A 16,439-nucleotide genomic window follows, 5' to 3' on the forward strand; every position below is an offset into this window, starting at 1 on the left:
AAGCCAATTAAAAAGCTGGTTAAACTATTCCTGGACCTCGAGACCAGAGACACTTCATAGGACATACCCTACCCATACTCCAAGAGGACCGCACCACATTTGATGGGGCTCAAAGTAGGAGGCAACTAATCTTGGAAATATTTTTTTTTTTACAGAGGCACGGCAAAGCCTGGCAAGCTACCCGTGATGTATTCAATATGCCAAACACAGTAACAACAAGTCTCAAAATGGAGACGTTACTGGGCCCGCTCGAGCAAATTGATGAACAATGGGAGGACAGTGATACAGTGATATATATGCAGATAAGGCTTAACTTTTAACAACATGTTAGTGATCTCTTATAGAAGGACTTAATGGCCCCTGGGTGAAATACAACAATCTTCACACTCTTTCCTCTAAGGGATATGTTTTTGGAGCATTTTCAGCGGTTTTTCATAACAAACAATAAAAAACATATCATTTCGATTCTGCTTTGGGATAAAGATTGGGGTTCAGGATGAAAACATCCGAAATATGGTTTGGGAAGGTGTCATGGTGGTGGGATTGGTGTCTGAATATTAAATGTAACCAAATATTGTAAACTACTTTATAAAATAAAAAAAATTAAAATTAAAGCTGGTTTAGGGCCTGGAGCGACAGCACAGCGGGTAGGACGTTTGCCTTGCACACAGCCAACCAGGGTTCAATTCCTAGCATCCCATATAGTTTCCCAAGCACTGCCAGGAGTAATTCCTGAGTGCAGAGCCAGGAGTAACCGCTGTGCATCGCTGGGTGTGACCCAAAAAGCAAAAATAAATAAATAAATAAAAATTAAAAAATAAAAGCTCCTTAATAATGAATAAATAAATGCACTGGGCAATTCAAATTATTTTGGTCAAAGGCAAAAGGTTTTAATTTCTTACATAATATACCACAGATAAAATAAGAAGAAAATCCCATGATCTGCCCAGTTGACTGCCTGCTGGCTTCAGAGCAGCTTTTCTCCGCCTCTTCCCTCCACGGCCCCTTCCGACATGGTTTCCTTCCTGACCCCCATCCCCTCCGACTAGCTGCCCCCTGGTCCCTCGTCACGATCCCCCATGGACGATTTACATCTGTGGCCACTCTGGAATTTCCTGGGAATGAGAGGGAGCTGTACAGCCCTCGACGAAGAAAAGCTGCTGAAAAGGCCCTAAAGACCACCCCGAGCGCCTCCTGTAGGGGCTGGTTAAACCAACAACAACACTACGTGCAGGGCACCAGTGGATACTCACCACCAGTGAACGTTACAGAAAGGTTTTCAGGAGGGGCCGGAGCAACAGTACAGTGGGGAGGCGCTTGCCTTGCACTCGGCCAACCCGAGTTTGATCCCCAGCATCCCATAGGGTCCTCTGAGCACTGTCAGGAGTGAGTAATCCTGAGTGCAGAGCCAGGAGCAACCCCTGAGCATTGCTGGGTGTGGCCCAAATTTTAAAAAATAAAATAAGGGGCCAGAGCGACAGTACAGCAGGGAGGGCGTTTGCCTTGCATGTGAATGACCTGGGTTCGATTCCCAGCATCCCATATGGTCCCCTGAGCATTGCCAAGAGTAATTCCTGAGTGCAGAGCCAGGAGTAACCCCTGTGCATCACTAGGTCACTGTCACTGTCCTCCCGTTGTTCATCGATTTGCTTGAGCGGGTCCAGTAACGTCTCCATTGTGAGACTTGTTGTTACTGTGTTTGGCATATCGAATATGTCACAGGGAGCTTGCCAGGCTTTGCCATGCGGGCGAGATACTCTTGGTAGCTTGCTGGGCTCTCCGAGAGGGATGGAGAAATTGAACCCAGCTTGGCTGGGCCAGCCGCGTACAAGGCAAACGCCCTACCGCTGTGCTATGGCTCCAGCTGCATCACTGGGTGTGACCCAAAAAAACAAACAAAATAAAAAATAAATAAAAATGTAAAAAAAAATTTTTAAAATAATAAAGTTTTAAGGCACCAGAACAGTGCCTGTGAAGGCCACAGTTGCCACATCCGCTGTCAGGGAAACGCAGGCATGAGAAAGGAAGCCCCAGAGGAAAGCAAAGTGCCTGCCCTGCAGAGTCGCCCACTGAACAAACAAGTGGCGCCCGCTCCCAGGAGGAAGCCAAAAGTTATTGTCCCTCCTCGGTTCTGGCTTGGGGCTTGGGGCCAGGACTGACTCCAGGGAGCCGGGGAGCCAACCCAGATCGACCCCGTGCCAGGCAAGCGCCCTCCCCTCCGGACCATCACTCCCACACCTCCTCCTTATTTGGATTTTTATTTCTGTTTTTTTTTTTTCTCTATTTGCTACATTTCACGGTGTCAGGAATTGGACCCAGGGTCTCCTACATGCCAGGCCAGGGCTTGACCGCTGAGCGACATTCGACCCATAGTCACGGAATCCAATGCCTGTGTGTGCACACAACTCTCTCTCACACGCAGAGTCGATTTCTAGTTAGGAAAGTTGGGGGTTGGAGGGGGAGGCAGCGCCATAGCACAGCAGGTAGGGGGCTTGCCTGGCTCATGGCTGACCCGGGTTCAATCTCTGGCACCCCACAGGGTCCGCTGAGTATCGCCCAAGAGAAATCCTTGAGTGCAGAGCCGGGAGTTACCCCTGGGCATCACCATGTGTGGCCCCAAAACCAAAATAAATAAATAAATAATTGGGGAGGGGAAGTCACACAACAAAACTTATTTTATTTTGATAAACTAAAATTTCCGACCGTGAGCAGGCAGCCTGGCAGCTACTTCTTTTTTTCTTTTTTTTTTTTTTGCATTTTGGGTCACACCCAGCGATGCACAGGGGTTACTCCTGGCGGTGCTCAGGGGGACCCTTTGGGATGCTAGGGGTCGAAGCCGGGTCGGCCGCGTGCAAGGCAAATGCCCTACCCGCTGTGCTGTCTCTCCAGCCCCTGGCAACTACTATTGTGTGGCCAGGAGCAGAGGCTGCTCGATCCCCGTGGAGACCAGCACACACGCGGCCTCCACCCCCCCATCACCAGCTCTCCCCGACCGGGTCTTACCCCCACCACCCCCACCCCAGGGGCCCACAGAGGCGCCCTCGGCTCACCATGCAAGCCCTTTGCTTTCCGTGCTTTCCCCATCTTGCTGGCGATGAAGTCCTGGTTCCATTCCTCCTTGTTGTAACTGCTCTGCTCCGACAGCCTCCGCTGATGCACAACCAGGTTTCTCACGTCTGGAAGGCAGGAGAGGAAGGACTCCTGGCGGCCCCCACTGAGTACCTTTGTCACACCCCACTCAGGTGACAATCACTCCGCTGGCCGGGCCAGGGTCCTGCCCTCCCACTTCACAGCGTCCGACGCGCCAGCCCCAGCTGACCCCTTCCCAGTAATGCCATCGTAGACTTAACTTCCGGTGCCCTCGAGAGCATGCTCCCTGGAAGGCGGGCACTGCCTCTTCCCTCGGTACAACCCAGGGAGCTGGCATTTAAGAGACTCGGGAGGGAACCGGGATGCCAGCCAGCCCGAAGCCCCCGTCTCAGCCGGGAGACACCCCCTCCTTGTCTCTCTCTTCAGATGGGGCAGGGCGGCTGCAGGCAGTTAGAGGATGAGAGGGAGTGAGTGGTGAGAGCAAGTTATAAGCAAGGGGGCCAGAGAGATAGCACAGTGGATAGTGCACTTGCCTGGCACGCAGCTGACCCGGGTTCAATCCCTGACATCCCATCTGATCCCCTGAGCACCTCCAGGAGTAAGTCCTGAGTGCAGAGCCAGGAGAAACCCTTGAGCACCGCTGGGTGTGACCCTCCCAAACAAACAAAAAATATTAGATAAGAAAGAGGTAGGGACAGCCTAATCAGGGGCAGAATAAATAGCAGTACTCCAACATTAAAAAAAAAAAAGAGGTAGGGGGAAACTTGTCAAATTTCAGAGGGGAGGCTGTACCCCTCAGTTTGGCGCTCCAAGAAGGCAAAGTATAGTGTCCGCAGGTACCAGGAGACGAACGGGATGGGACAGATGAGAAGACCCTTTGCTCTGCATTCAGGAGGCCGCCTTGGTTCTGGACAGCCTGAGAGGCGTAGAGCAACCAAATTCTGGGCGACAGAACCAGGGCAGGGAAACTGGTCCCTGGGTTCAAGGCCCGGGGCTGGGGGGGCCTCAGGGGGTCGGTGCATAAACCCAGGGTACTAACGTCCCACGTCTGGTGCCCCAAGCACCACCAGGTATAGTCTGGGAGGCCCCAACATCTCCAGGTGGGGCTCAAGCGGTGACCTGTCAGGCCATCAGCCAAGTATTCTGGGAATGACCCCCAGCGGATGCTCCAGAGCCAGATTTAGGGGCAAATAAAAACTCACTCAAAATGAGATGCAGAAACGCCAGGGCGCCTGAGATCTAGGACGGGGCCAAAGCACTTGACTCGCAAATGACCACGCCAGGCGTGATCCCTAGCACCGCACAGGGTCCCCAGAATTCCGGAGGGCTCCGGCAGGAGTGCTCCATGAGTGCAGAGCCAAGGGTAAGCCCTGAACACCGCCAGGTGTGGCCCCCGAAGCAGATAAAGGCTGCAGTGATGCCCAGCTGGGAACCAGCTCAGGAGAAACAGGGGCTGCGGTTTCCAGAAGCCCGGCGAGGCGGGGTCAGGGGCTCCTCCCCGGCCTCCCAGGCCCAGGCGCTTTACTGATCTTGGTGCCCACAGCCCCTTTTCCAGGGCGCTTTCCTGACACCCCTGGACCCCACTACCCATGCAGAGCGGATGTTTCCCTCCAGCCCGGGCCCTGCACGCAGGAGTCTTGGCTTCAGACCAAGTTATTAAGTCTCCCAGAAGTTAACGCCTGAGCAGTGGTACAGTGGGGAGGACGCTCCCCCCATGTACAATTAAGAGTAATTCCTGAGTGCAGGGGCCAGGAGTAACCTCAGAGCATCACCAGATGTGACCCAAAAGGCCAGAAAGGGAAAAAAAAGTTTCCCAGAAACCTATTTTGTTTGTTTATTTATTTATTTATTTTTTGCTCTTTGGGTGACACCTGGCGATGCACAGGGGTTACTCCTGGCTCTGCACTCAGGAGTTACTCCTGGCAGTTCTCAGGGGACCATACAGGATGCTGGGAATCAAACCCAGGTCAGCCGTGTGCAAGGCAAACGCCCTACCCGCTCGCTGTGCTATCTCTCCAGCCCAAAAGCCTGTTTTCTTTTTGCTTTAGTTTTTGACCACACCTGGCAGTGCTCAGGGCTGACTCCTGGCTCTGTGCTCAAGGATCACTCCTGCTAGTGCTCGTGCCGGGGATCGAACCCAGGTCAGCTGCGTGCAAGGCAAGCGCCCTCCCCCTGTGCTAGGGTCTGACCCCAAGCCCCGTTTTCTCAGGAAGGAGGCCCAAAGTCAACAGGGTCCAGAGAGCGTGGGAAGGTGCCTCGGTCAGCAGTCGGGCCTAAGAGGACACAGGACTGAGTTCAGCTGACTTCAAAGCCCGGCTCTTTCCACACACCACCCCCCACCCCCCGCCCCGTTCCCTGAGGAGAGTTCAAAGGAAACTTTCCATCACTGGTGCCACAGAAGGACAAGCCAGAATGATCTAGAAAGACTGTGTGGAAATGTTAACACGCGTAGGGCAGGCAGCGGAATTTTGTTTTCTCTTTTGCCTGAGATTCCCTAGTCCCTACTTCCCACCCCCACCGGAGCACTGTCTAGGGAGCAGGCTGGTGGAGAGTGGACACTGGCCCCGCCCGCACTTGGCCATGCTCGTCCTGGAGCCAGATCGACCCCTGAGGCAGACACCAGCAGGAAATGAGGACTCGACCTCTATCCGGAGGAGAAGGTTCTTCCCACTGAAAGCCAAACGGCCTGACTTACCGAAAGCAGACAGATCTTCCGTATACCCCGAGGCCTTGAGGCGGTAATACCTGACCTTCCTCGCGACTTTGTCTTTCGTGTCCCAGATTTTCATATTGATTTTGTAAAAAATGATTTTCTTTAGGAATTCCTTTGTCACCTGGATGTTAAAGTTTTGGGTCCAGGTCACCCAGATTTTGTCTCCTTCTATCCACGGCTTCACGGTCTGTGACGATGGAGGCGAGAGGGCAGGGCAGGTCAGCAGCCGGAGACCCCTGCGGGCCGTGAACCTGCACCCCACTCGCTCCCACCTCCCTCTGGGGCTGGGGGTCACCGCCTGGCCCCTCTGCCACATCCCGGGGCTCCTCAGAATAAAGACAAATCAAAGCTGGGGGTCGGGGAGATGGAGCAAAGAGCCGAGTGCAGGCTTGGCATGTCAGAGGCCCGGGCCTGATCCCTGGCACCGCCCGGTCCCCTGGGCACCACCAGGAGCGATCCCCAAACACTGAGTGGGCCATAGCCCCCAAGCACCTCCGTGTGACGCCGAAACAAACAATAAAGACAAAGCGAGGACTTGTAATGTTTGTAATGTGGCTAGGAAGCCTGTGCCCAGCACTGGACAGCAGGCAGGGGTGTCCCGGGATGCACTGGCCCCCGGAGCCCTGCAGAGACGCCTGAGACACCCAAGAAACTGGATAAAAAGATTGAAATAAGGGAGTCAGAGCGACAGTCCAGCCAGCAGGGCGCTTGCATGCAGCCCACCCAGATCCGATTCCCTGCATCCCAGATCCGGTTCCCAGGTCCGATTGCCGGTTTCCCCGAGCCCACCAGGAGTGATCCCTGAGAGCAGAGCCGGGACACGGCTGGGTGTGGTCCCAACCCCACTTCACGGCCTTCCAGAAACAGGCAACATGGAAAGTCATGCCATGGGTACATCAGCAAGTGGTGTGGGCATTGCCGTTTGTATAAAGTAAGCCACATCTGCGTGAGAGCCACCGGTGGCGCGTGCAAGCACCAGCATGTTAAGTCGGTGCAGTCCCTCCCCTTCCTGGGCCTGGGGTGGGGCCTGGGAGCCAGAACGTCCAGCAAGTCTCCAGGGCAAGGGGGTTCATGGAGCCCCCTCATTCCTCAACGATGACCCAGGTGCCCGCACACACTCGCCTTCACTCCTGAGTCCATGAACACTTTGGTCAGGGTGGGGAACACCACCATGTCCACCTTCCTGGGCTCCTCGTCGTCCGGGAGGAGGAAATACTCAATGTGGTAGTAACGACGGGCCTTGGAGCTGGCTTTCTCGGAGGTGGACAATTTCTTAGACCTTTCCGTAGAACTTCCGGTATACGTTCTTCTAGAATCTAGAAGACAAGGAGTTCCGGGTCTAGTCTGCTGCTCCCAGAAGAAGGCGTCTGTCCAGCACTCCCGGGGCACTGTAGGGACCACTCCCGTGGGCTGACCTGGCTGGCCTGAGCGGGTGCAGGGACCCACGGATACTGGACACCAGGGGGCGCTGTTGCAGAGCAGGCTTTCACCCGCACGCAGCCGCGGTTCCTCCCCTGCCTTTGCCTCTCAAAGGTAACAATGGTTTTTGTTTGTTTGCTTTGGCTTTTTGGGTCACACCTGGTGATGCACAGGGGTTACTCCTGGCTCTGCACTCAGGAGTTACTCCTGGCGGTGCTCGGGGGACCATATGGGATGCTGGGAATCGAACCCGGGTCGGCCTCGTGCAAGGCAAATGCCCTCTTCGCTGTGCTATCACTCCAGCCCCAAGAGTTTTTTCTTGTAAAGGACCAATGATGTGAGCTGTGTGATTCCAGCCTCCCGGACAAGCCTGGGAAGTAGAACAGGGAAGAAGCTGGCCAACACCCAGAGCCTCACAGGCGAAGCTCCGGGATGTGGAGCAAACAGGGGTGCAAGGAGGGTGCAGAGGCGGAGGGTCCCCCAGCCTGGTCTGGACCTTGAGCCCAACTCTCTGGGTTGTGCTTTTCACGCCCTCAAAGTGACAGGCGCCCCAAAAATGACCATCCAGGTTTTATCCTGTGAAGTATGGCAAACCGGTCTGTGAGCCTTGCAGACACATCTCCATCTCTGCCAGCTGTGCCCCTGCTCAGGGCTGTGATTCTGCCCCATACTGCTGGCGTGCTTATGACGACAACATTACTTAAATAACCTGCTCATGCAGGAATGAGGCTTGGAGGCATTGAGGGTGCAGAGGTCAAGGGACATTTACGAGGAAATATTTGACAGGACACTCAGCATTGAGTCCTGCTGTGACAGAGCTGTAGAGTTTGCTTTTCTTCAGGATTAGAGACTGAAACACTATCTACTTAGAGAAGACTAGAACTCTTCATACGTTTCGTTCCATGAGGTAACAGCAGTCAGTGTTAAAACACAGAAATAGATTTGGAAACCCAACTACAAGCTATTGTAAAAAGCTATAGATTGTTTTCATCAATAAAATAATGAAGAATTGAAAACATGGGGCTAGAGCAATAGCACAGAGGGTAGGGCGTTTGCCTTGCACGCGGCGAACCTGGGTTCGATTCCCAGCATCACATATGGTCCCCTGAGCACCGCCAGGGGTAATTCCTGAGTGCAGAGCCAGGAGTAACCCCTGTGCATTGCTGGGTGTGACCCAAAAAGCAAAAAAAAAAAAAAAAAAAAAAAGAATTGAAAACAATATGGCAAGCACAGGACTGGAGAGGTAGTACAGTGGGTCGGGTGACCTGGGCTCGATCCTCAGCACCCCCAAATGGTCCCCAGAGCACTGCCAGGAGTGATCCCTGAGTGCAAAGCCAGAGTAACCCCTGAGCACCGCCAGGTGTGGCCCAAAAGCCAGCTGGTAGGCTGCCCATCCTGCACCTGGCCATCTGGAATCACATATGGTCCCCCAAGCACCGCCAGGAGTGATCCCTGAGCACAGACACAGGAGTAAGCTCATAGCACTGCTGGGTGTGGTCCAAAAAAACCACCACCAACCAAAATATGACAACTTCCATATTCCAAAGCTGCAGTTTTTCCATTTCAAGTTAATTCCCAGGAGACACTTCAAGAGAATGAAAGATAAGGCTGACCTTAAAGCCAGGGGTCTGGGGGCGGGGGTGGGACACTGGGCTGTTGGTAATTCCTGGTATCTTTTGGGGGCTGCTGGTACTTCCAGGTATCTTTTTTCCAGGCTTGTTTGTGTGATATCAATAGACTGGAGATAAAAAGGGGTCATTCTAGATGGGGAGGTGGCATTTAGTGGCCGAAAGCTGTTTGTCAAGAAGATGACCAGTGTCCAGCCTGACTCATACACCAAACCAGACACCTCCAAAAGACGTGGCTTCAGTGTTACCAGTCAGGCTGCAGCTGACCATCCTGAAGGATGGTTTACATGGAAGAAAAAAAAAAGATGAGGGGCTGGAGAGATGGCATAGCAGGTAGGATGCTTGCCTTACATAACAATGACCTGGGTTTGATCCCTGGCACCACAAAAGGTCCCCTGAGCAAACCATGAGTGAGAGGAGGAGGAGGAGGAGGAGGAAGAGAAGGAGGAGGAGGAGGAGGAGGGGAGGGGGAGGAGAGCGAGGAAGGGGAGGAGGGGGAGGAGGAGGAGGAAGAGGAGGGGGAGGAGGGGGAGGGGGGCGAGGGAGGGGTCCACCACTGGGCATGAGTCAGCTTTTTGCAACTTCACCCCTGCACCCCCGACTCCCCAAAGGTTTACAAGGGTTTTCTGGGATTAGAAAAAGCTCAGACAGACTGGCCTGTGGCTTACAGTTGCGAGGGTGTGACACCCTCTCGCCTGAGAGCTGCCAGGGGCTTTTTTTTTGGCTCTGATCGGACCAGAGCAGAACTTGAGGAATTCTCTGGCCCTGGCTACACAGTACTGGCCAGTGGGTGCACTGCCCAGTCAATCTTGGCTTCTTGCCTCCTGGCGCTTCATAACCACACCAATGTAAAAAACACACCCAATGACGTTTCTCCACCATTTCCTGCCCAGGCCACTAGGGGGCTCTCTATGCGCCCCAATTGCGCATGCGCTCGGTCCTCCCTCATGCATATGTATGAAGTTCCTGAAGAACGACTAGAATATGTATAAGCTGTGATGTCACTCCACCTCTGCTGGGCAAAAAAAAAAAAAGATCTCTGTCTCTCTCTTCCTCCTCTCTCTGTCTCTCTGTCTCTGTCTGTCTCTCTCCCTCTTTCTCTCACCTATTCACTCATTCCTGTGCTTTTTTGAAAATGACATCATCATAGCCCTGGGTTCAATTCTGGCACCGCAAATTTAAAAATAAGGCAAATCAGAGAGTGGAATATGTGTCTCTGCCTAAATAATGCGACTTGCCTCTGTCAATAAGATGTCACCAGGCAGGCAGACCTGCTCACTTTTCAGAGAACTTGCCTGGGCGCCTTCTCCCACCCACCTCTTGTCCCCTCCTGAAACAAAGGGGATAACAAGGGGACTGGGGGACTGGGGCAGGCCAACGGCCCACTAGCCCAGAGAACACAACATCCATTTGGAACCATTCAGTGTCGGTTTGGTTTTGTCGCATGGCATTTTTGTGGTTTGGTTGACTGACGTGCTTTAAGTTCTGTACCCGTAGGCTCAGAAACATTCATTCCATTATACATATCCATATCTGTATCTATATACATATATCTGAGAATCTAAACCAGGAATTAGGCAACAATGCGCCAGCTTATGAAAACCACTGTTTTCAACACTGGCTGCTCAATTGTAGAGACAGGAAATACCACCAACTACTTGGGAGAGTTGAAGGGTGAAGTACATGAAGCACCCAAAGCCTCTGGCTTGCTTGGCTTCAGGAGCGCCCCGAAACTACAGTTTATTTAAAAAAAAATCGGAGAGCGAATAAAAGTTGGCTGGGGGCCAGGGCACAGGACAGCGGGGAGAGCATTTGCCTTGCATGCGGACAACCCAGGTTCGATCTCTGGCATCCCATATGGTTCCCCCAAACCCCACCAGGATGATCCCTGAGTGCGGAGCCAGGAGTAACCCCTGAGCATTGCAAGGTGTGGTGAAAAAGGAAAGAAAGAAAGAAAGAAAGAAAGAAAGAAAGAAAGAAAGAAAGAAAGAGAAAGGATTTAGGGAGGAAAGGAAGAAACAAAGAAAGAAAAAAATGGCTGGAGTATATGCTTTGCATGTAGGAAGCCCAGGTTTGATCCTGGACACCCCCCCCCCCCCACCCAAGCACCAAGAACCACCCAAGCACAGAGCTGGGAGAAACCCTTGAGCACTGCGAGGTGCACCTCCAAAACAAAAGAAATGGGGGCGTCCTGAGAAGCAGAGGACACGCCTGACGATCTTCGGCCTGCCGGGCAGACAGTACTCAGGCCTGGTGATCCAGCTGTGCTGGGGGCCACCAGGGCTACTCCCAGCAGTGCTCCTGGGGTCAGCAGTGCCAGAGACGGGACTCAGTCTCTGTGCCCGCGAGGCAGTCCCCTCTGGCCTCCGAGCTACCTCCTGGTCCCCTAAATGCGTTTTCTTTCCACTTTCTGCTAGAGGCACCCAGTGCACATTCTCTGGGCTCCGGGAGAAGGTGCCCAGGGCAGCCCCCTTTGTGTGGAGGCCTGGGAAAGGCCGCACTGACCTGGGTACGTCTGGAAGGCCAGGGAGAAGAGCAGCATGCAGGGGATGACCTGGGGCACGTCGCTGCTGGTGGCGCCCTCGGGGCTTTCTGAGGAGGAGCCGCTCTTGCTGCAGGGCGGAGGTTCCGAGCCCGACTCCAGGGCGCAGAACTTGGCCTGCAGGTCATCCTCCAGGCCACTCTCGCCATCGGACTGCAGGACATCGACCTGGTCCAGCCTCTCCCCGTCCTCCTCCGCCCAGGAACCCACGGACATGCTCTCCTAACAGGGACGAGAGAGAGCACTGCAGCCACTTCCTTTGCACGTGCCCGATGGGGTGGGGGGAACCGATGGGGAAGACCCTCTCCACGCGCCCCCCTGCCCCTGCACTGTCCAGACCAGCTGGCCGAGGCCTGGGACAGGACACGAACGAAGCTGAGAGCAGTGCTCAGGGAAATAACGTTTTTCCGGAGTCTCACCTCCCCCTCCCTGGCCGCCTTAGCCGCCCACCTTAGGATGCAGCTTCTGGAAGACCTGCTCCAGGCGAGCCCAGTTCTCCGGGAAACTCCCCCAGGTGAGGGCGGAAATCTAAAGGTGGGCTGTGTTTGGGCCAGAGCCTGGGGTGGGGGTAAAGCGGGCACCCCCACAAGGCAGGACAGGGAGGAACAATGCGTGCTGGGCTCTGGGCACCAACTCCGGGGTTCAAGGACGCCGAGAAAGCAGGGGAAGGGGGCATGGCCTCCTCCAGGTGCCAGTGGTACCTATGAGCAGATGCGCGCGGGGCAGCACCGGCCCAGGTGCGGCCTCCGTCCTCTCCCAAGCCCGCTGCACCGCCGCCTCGCAGAGGCCAGCAGGACTCAACCGTGTGACGCTCCGACGGTTGCCAGGAGACGGGCTCCCCGAGGGGCGGGGCTCCCGGAGGCGGGACTTCCGCCTGGACTCTGTCAAGTTGCTTTCCTTCATTCGTTCACTCACAGCTTCACCTGTTACTGCGGTGGGGCTGGAGCAATAGCACAGCGGGTGGGGCGTTTGCCTTGCACGCGGCCGACCCGGGTTCGATTCCCAGCATCCCATAGGGTCCCCTGAGCACCGCCAGGAGTAATTCCTGAGTAGCCCCTGTGCATCACCGGGTGTGACCCAAAAACCAAAAAAAAAAAAAAAAAATTAAGCGGTTCCTGCGGTTCTCCAAGCCCTTCACCTGGCTGGTTCGGCCCGTAACATCGACAAGCCCCCCCACCTCCCACTTGCCAAGCCCCCACCTCCCACTCCCTGGTGAAGCGAAATAACAAATTTTGCAGACCGTCCCACCCGGCACCCAATCTCTCTCACGGAGACTTTCCGCTCCTGCCCTGCTTAAAGCAGCAGGGGAGTTGGGTCAATTGATAGCACAGCAGGTGGGGTGCGGGTCCCCCAGTGCAGAGCCAGGAGGAGGCCCTGAGCACCGCCAGGTAATGCACACAGTCCTATGTACTTTGTACATGAGAGTTCTACTTAGTGAACGCAGGCGCCAACTTGGGAGGAAACGAGGACTCGGAGAGGCAGAGCAATAGCAGTGGATTAAAATCTAGTCTCCGAAGCCTGAGTGACCTGACACCCTACCCACCCCACACCTTCCAACCCGTAGCTCTGGTTCCTGCCCTGCCGCCCGCCACACTCCTACCACCAAACCAGAGTGGGCTGTGGAGGAGTTAAGCGCAGCCTTCATGGAAAGATGAGGAGAACTGAACCCTGGGGCCTGCCAGGCGTGCCAGCGAGGGAAGGCCTTGAATGGGGCCAGAGCGATAGCACACAGTCAACCTGGGTTTGATCCCTGGCATCCCATTTGTTTCCTGAGCACCGCCAGGAGTGATCCCTGAGAGCCTGGAGTAACCCCTGAGCATCGCTGGGTGTGATCAAAAGGGGGGGGGGGGAGGCAGAGAAAGAAATATCTGGGCAAAGGCCCCTGGGGTGGAAACAAAGACAAGTTCAGATATGGAACCGTGAGGCTGGCAAGGCAGAGATGACCCCAGAAGGCAGGACCAGCCCGGGATGGAGTGAAGGCCAAAGGGAGCAGCATCAGCTTTCGGGCCGGTCCAAGAGGACAGAGGCCAGGGTGTCAGATGATGCCTCGAGCCTGCTTCTCATCTCCACCAGTGGGGGTTCTTATCTCCACCCAGTGGGGCTCTGAGCTGTGAGAGAACCCGCCCTAGATGTGGCAGACGGAGCTGGGCTCAGTTCCCTGCGTCTAACTGTCTGCACCCTAGAGCCCGTTGTAGGCAGTCCGTTGTAGAGCGCTGTCTGCTCCTGGAGCCCTCGGGTTCAGTCTTAAAAAAACAAAACAAAACAAAACCTCCCTGAGCACTGAGAACAGCTGTGAGGGGAGGTGGCCACTGGCCACAGGAGGGAGGACTCGGACTCCCGCCTCCCCGGCCTGCCTCCCCCCCCACCAGCCTGGATACTGTGACCCCAAAGCAGGATGTGTTCATGACACAGGTTTGGTGGGAGAGGCCGGTCAAGAGGCCACACAGGGCTGGAGCTATAGAGCAGGCAGGCCACTTGCCTTGCGCGTAGCCGACCCAGGTCCCATCCCCGGCATCCCATATGGTCCCTGAGTACCGCCAGGAGTGATTCCTGAGCATCACCGGGTGTGGCCCCCAAACAAAACAGAAAACCAAACAAACAAACAGGAGGCCACACCGGCTCCCTCCTGGGGCCAAGAGAGGTCAGAGCACCACACTGAGCCTGCAAGCCCACCACTCCCAGCTGGTCGCCCCCAAGAAGGGCCCCTGATTTTTTACCTGGCAGAGGCCAACCACTTCCACATGCACGGGAAGTTCTGGGTGCGAGCTGCCCTGGTCCTGGAGGGCCAGAATCACATCGGGAACAGGCCAAACAAAACTTATCCCGAGGTTCCACACCTGGGGGGTCATTCCTCAGGGGGGCAACCCGGGAAAGTCAATCTCCTCAGTGCACAGCCTCCCCTATGGACCCTGTGATGGTGAGGCCACATGCCTCCTTTGGGGGTTCTCATCCCCCTCAGGGAAACCAGAGCAGACATTTGTAAACACTTTGCCATTTGTAACCATGGCAGGGTGACGCTATGTAGTGACTTCTGAGGGCAGGTCAGACAAATGCCACAAGCTTTTGTACAAGGTGGGAGCCCCCCCCCCCCGCTGTCTCCCCCACATGCCCACCAGCCTCCCTCAGCAGACACAGAGAAGCAGGCTGGAGGCATCATCTAACATGTGGAGCAGAAACCAGTGGTTTCTACTCAGCCCTCCCCGCCTTGACGGTCTGTAACCACAGGATGGTCCTTCTGCCTTCCTTTTAGCTTTCTCTTTTGGGCCATTCTAGGCAGTGCCAGGGGGACAGGCTCCAACCCTCCAAGTCACCTTGCAAGACCTCTTTTGTTGTAATCTGCATCTCTGTTAATCTGTTGTAACCTGATGAGTAATTGGAACAGAGCGTGTATTTTATTTTATTTTTTTCCAATTTTTTATTTTATTTTTTTAGATTGAAACTTATTTAAAAAAGCTGTGGGGGTGGAGCAATAGCACAGCGGGTAGGGCGTTTGCCTTGCACGCGGCCAACCCAGGTTCGATTCCCAGCATCCCATATGGTCCCCTGAGCACCGCCAGGGGTAATTCCTGAGTGCATGAGCCAGGAGTAACCCCTATGCATCGCCAGGTATGACCCAAAAAGCCAAAAAAATTAAAAAATATTAATAAAAAATAAAAATAAGTTGTGAGGGGAGGGGCCGGAGCGAGAGTACAGCAGGCTGGGCATTTGTGTTGGACGCGGCCAACCTGGCTTTGATCCCTGAGCACCATCAGAAGCGATCCCTGAGTATAGAGTAAGGAGTAAGCGCCGAGCATCACCAAGTGTAGCAAAAGAAAGGAAGAAAGGAACAAAGAAGGAAGGAAGGAAGGAAGGAAGGAAGGAAAAGAAAAATGTGAGAGGAGTAAAAGGAAGAAGTACACGTTTGAAAGAGGCTTCTCCAGAGTAGAAATAAGCAAGCAAAGAAACAAGCACGCTGAAGCAGTAGCATAGCAGGTAAGGCACTTGCCTTGCATGTGGCTGACCTAGGTTTGATCCCCGGCATCCTCTGAGCACTGCCAGGAGTAATTATTGAGTGCAGAGCCAGGAGTAGCCCCGGGGCATTGCTAGGTGTGACCCAAAAAGCAAAACAGAAACAAAAAACACCCCCGTATGACTGTGCAATGTTAATCTCAATGAGGGTAGCACTGTAGCACTGTCCTCCCATTGTTCATCGAGTTGCTCGACTGGGCACCAGTAACATCTCCATCGTGAGACTCGTTGTTACTGTGTTTGGCATGTTAAATATGTCACGGGTAGCTTGCCAGGCTCTGCTGTGTGGGCGGGATACTCTCAGTAGCTTGCCGGGCTCTCCGAGAGGGGAGGAGGAATCGAACCCGGGTCAGCCGCATGCAAGGCAGACACCCTGCCTGCTGTGCTATTGCTCCAACCCTGCTATCACTCGATGAGGGTAAATTTTACTTTTGACATAAGTGAATCCACTTATTACGGGCTGGCAGTGTTTCAGATGGCAGATCTACTGGTCGTTCAGTTCCTTCCGTCTTCTGATGGCAGATTCGACTGTGACCGTAGAAGCGGTGTCGTTTGCCCAAGCGTCCCTGGTCGGCTGCATGCAAAGCAAACGCCCTCCACGCTGTACTACCGCTCCGGCCCCCATACGAGGTGTTTGGAAACACGGCTGGAGAGATGGGCTCTAGGGTAAGGCTCAGGGCATCACGGAGCAGGGAAGGTACAGCTGTGCCCCCCGCGACCCACTCAGGAGTCAGGTGGCTCCACATCCTCGCCCCAGTAAAGAAGCGTCAGGACTGGCCAGGTGGGAGCAAAGCTGTTTCTTTGTCACTGCTGCAGCACAGGCATCTCGGCCCTCGATGACCGTAAACAAGAGCGGCTTGCTCATTCTGTCATCAGAGGCCGTTCTTCTCTGGCGTTGCCTGCTCTGGGATGCAAAGCCCAAGGGAGTGCTATAAGCCGGGGCACCTCTGTTCCCTCCCAGGCTCCCTCCGTCCCTCAGCCCACAAATGAGGCACCTCACAGTTCAGAGAGAGAGGAGTCAAAGCTGCCCTCAGGCTAA

At 54.5% G+C, this 16,439-nt stretch overlaps 2 protein-coding genes across 2 annotated transcripts in view; one reads left to right on the plus strand and one right to left on the minus strand.

Annotated features, from left to right (window-relative positions):
- The window catches only part of CFAP92 (cilia and flagella associated protein 92 (putative)), a 34,142-nt gene extending 22,534 nt beyond the window's left edge, over nucleotides 1-11,608 (minus strand). The window contains exons 1-4 of the mRNA XM_056129294.1: nucleotides 11,356-11,608; nucleotides 6,926-7,119; nucleotides 5,786-5,990; nucleotides 3,051-3,176 (exon numbers count right to left, since the gene is read on the minus strand). Of these exons, the coding sequence (XP_055985269.1) occupies nucleotides 3,051-3,176; nucleotides 5,786-5,990; nucleotides 6,926-7,119; nucleotides 11,356-11,608 (778 nt within the window). The remainder of the gene's footprint in view (nucleotides 1-3,050; nucleotides 3,177-5,785; nucleotides 5,991-6,925; nucleotides 7,120-11,355) is intronic.
- A 240-nt stretch (nucleotides 11,609-11,848) lies between these two features.
- EFCC1 (EF-hand and coiled-coil domain containing 1) overlaps nucleotides 11,849-16,439 on the plus strand; it is a 37,396-nt gene continuing 32,805 nt past the window's right edge. The window contains exon 1 of the mRNA XM_056129296.1: nucleotides 11,849-11,906. Coding sequence (XP_055985271.1) covers nucleotides 11,849-11,906 — 58 coding nt within the window. The remainder of the gene's footprint in view (nucleotides 11,907-16,439) is intronic.

This window comes from Sorex fumeus, unplaced genomic scaffold (assembly GCF_029834395.1).
Source record: "Sorex fumeus unplaced genomic scaffold, SorFum_2.1 ptg000072l, whole genome shotgun sequence".
Lineage (NCBI taxonomy): Eukaryota > Metazoa > Chordata > Mammalia > Eulipotyphla > Soricidae > Sorex > Sorex fumeus.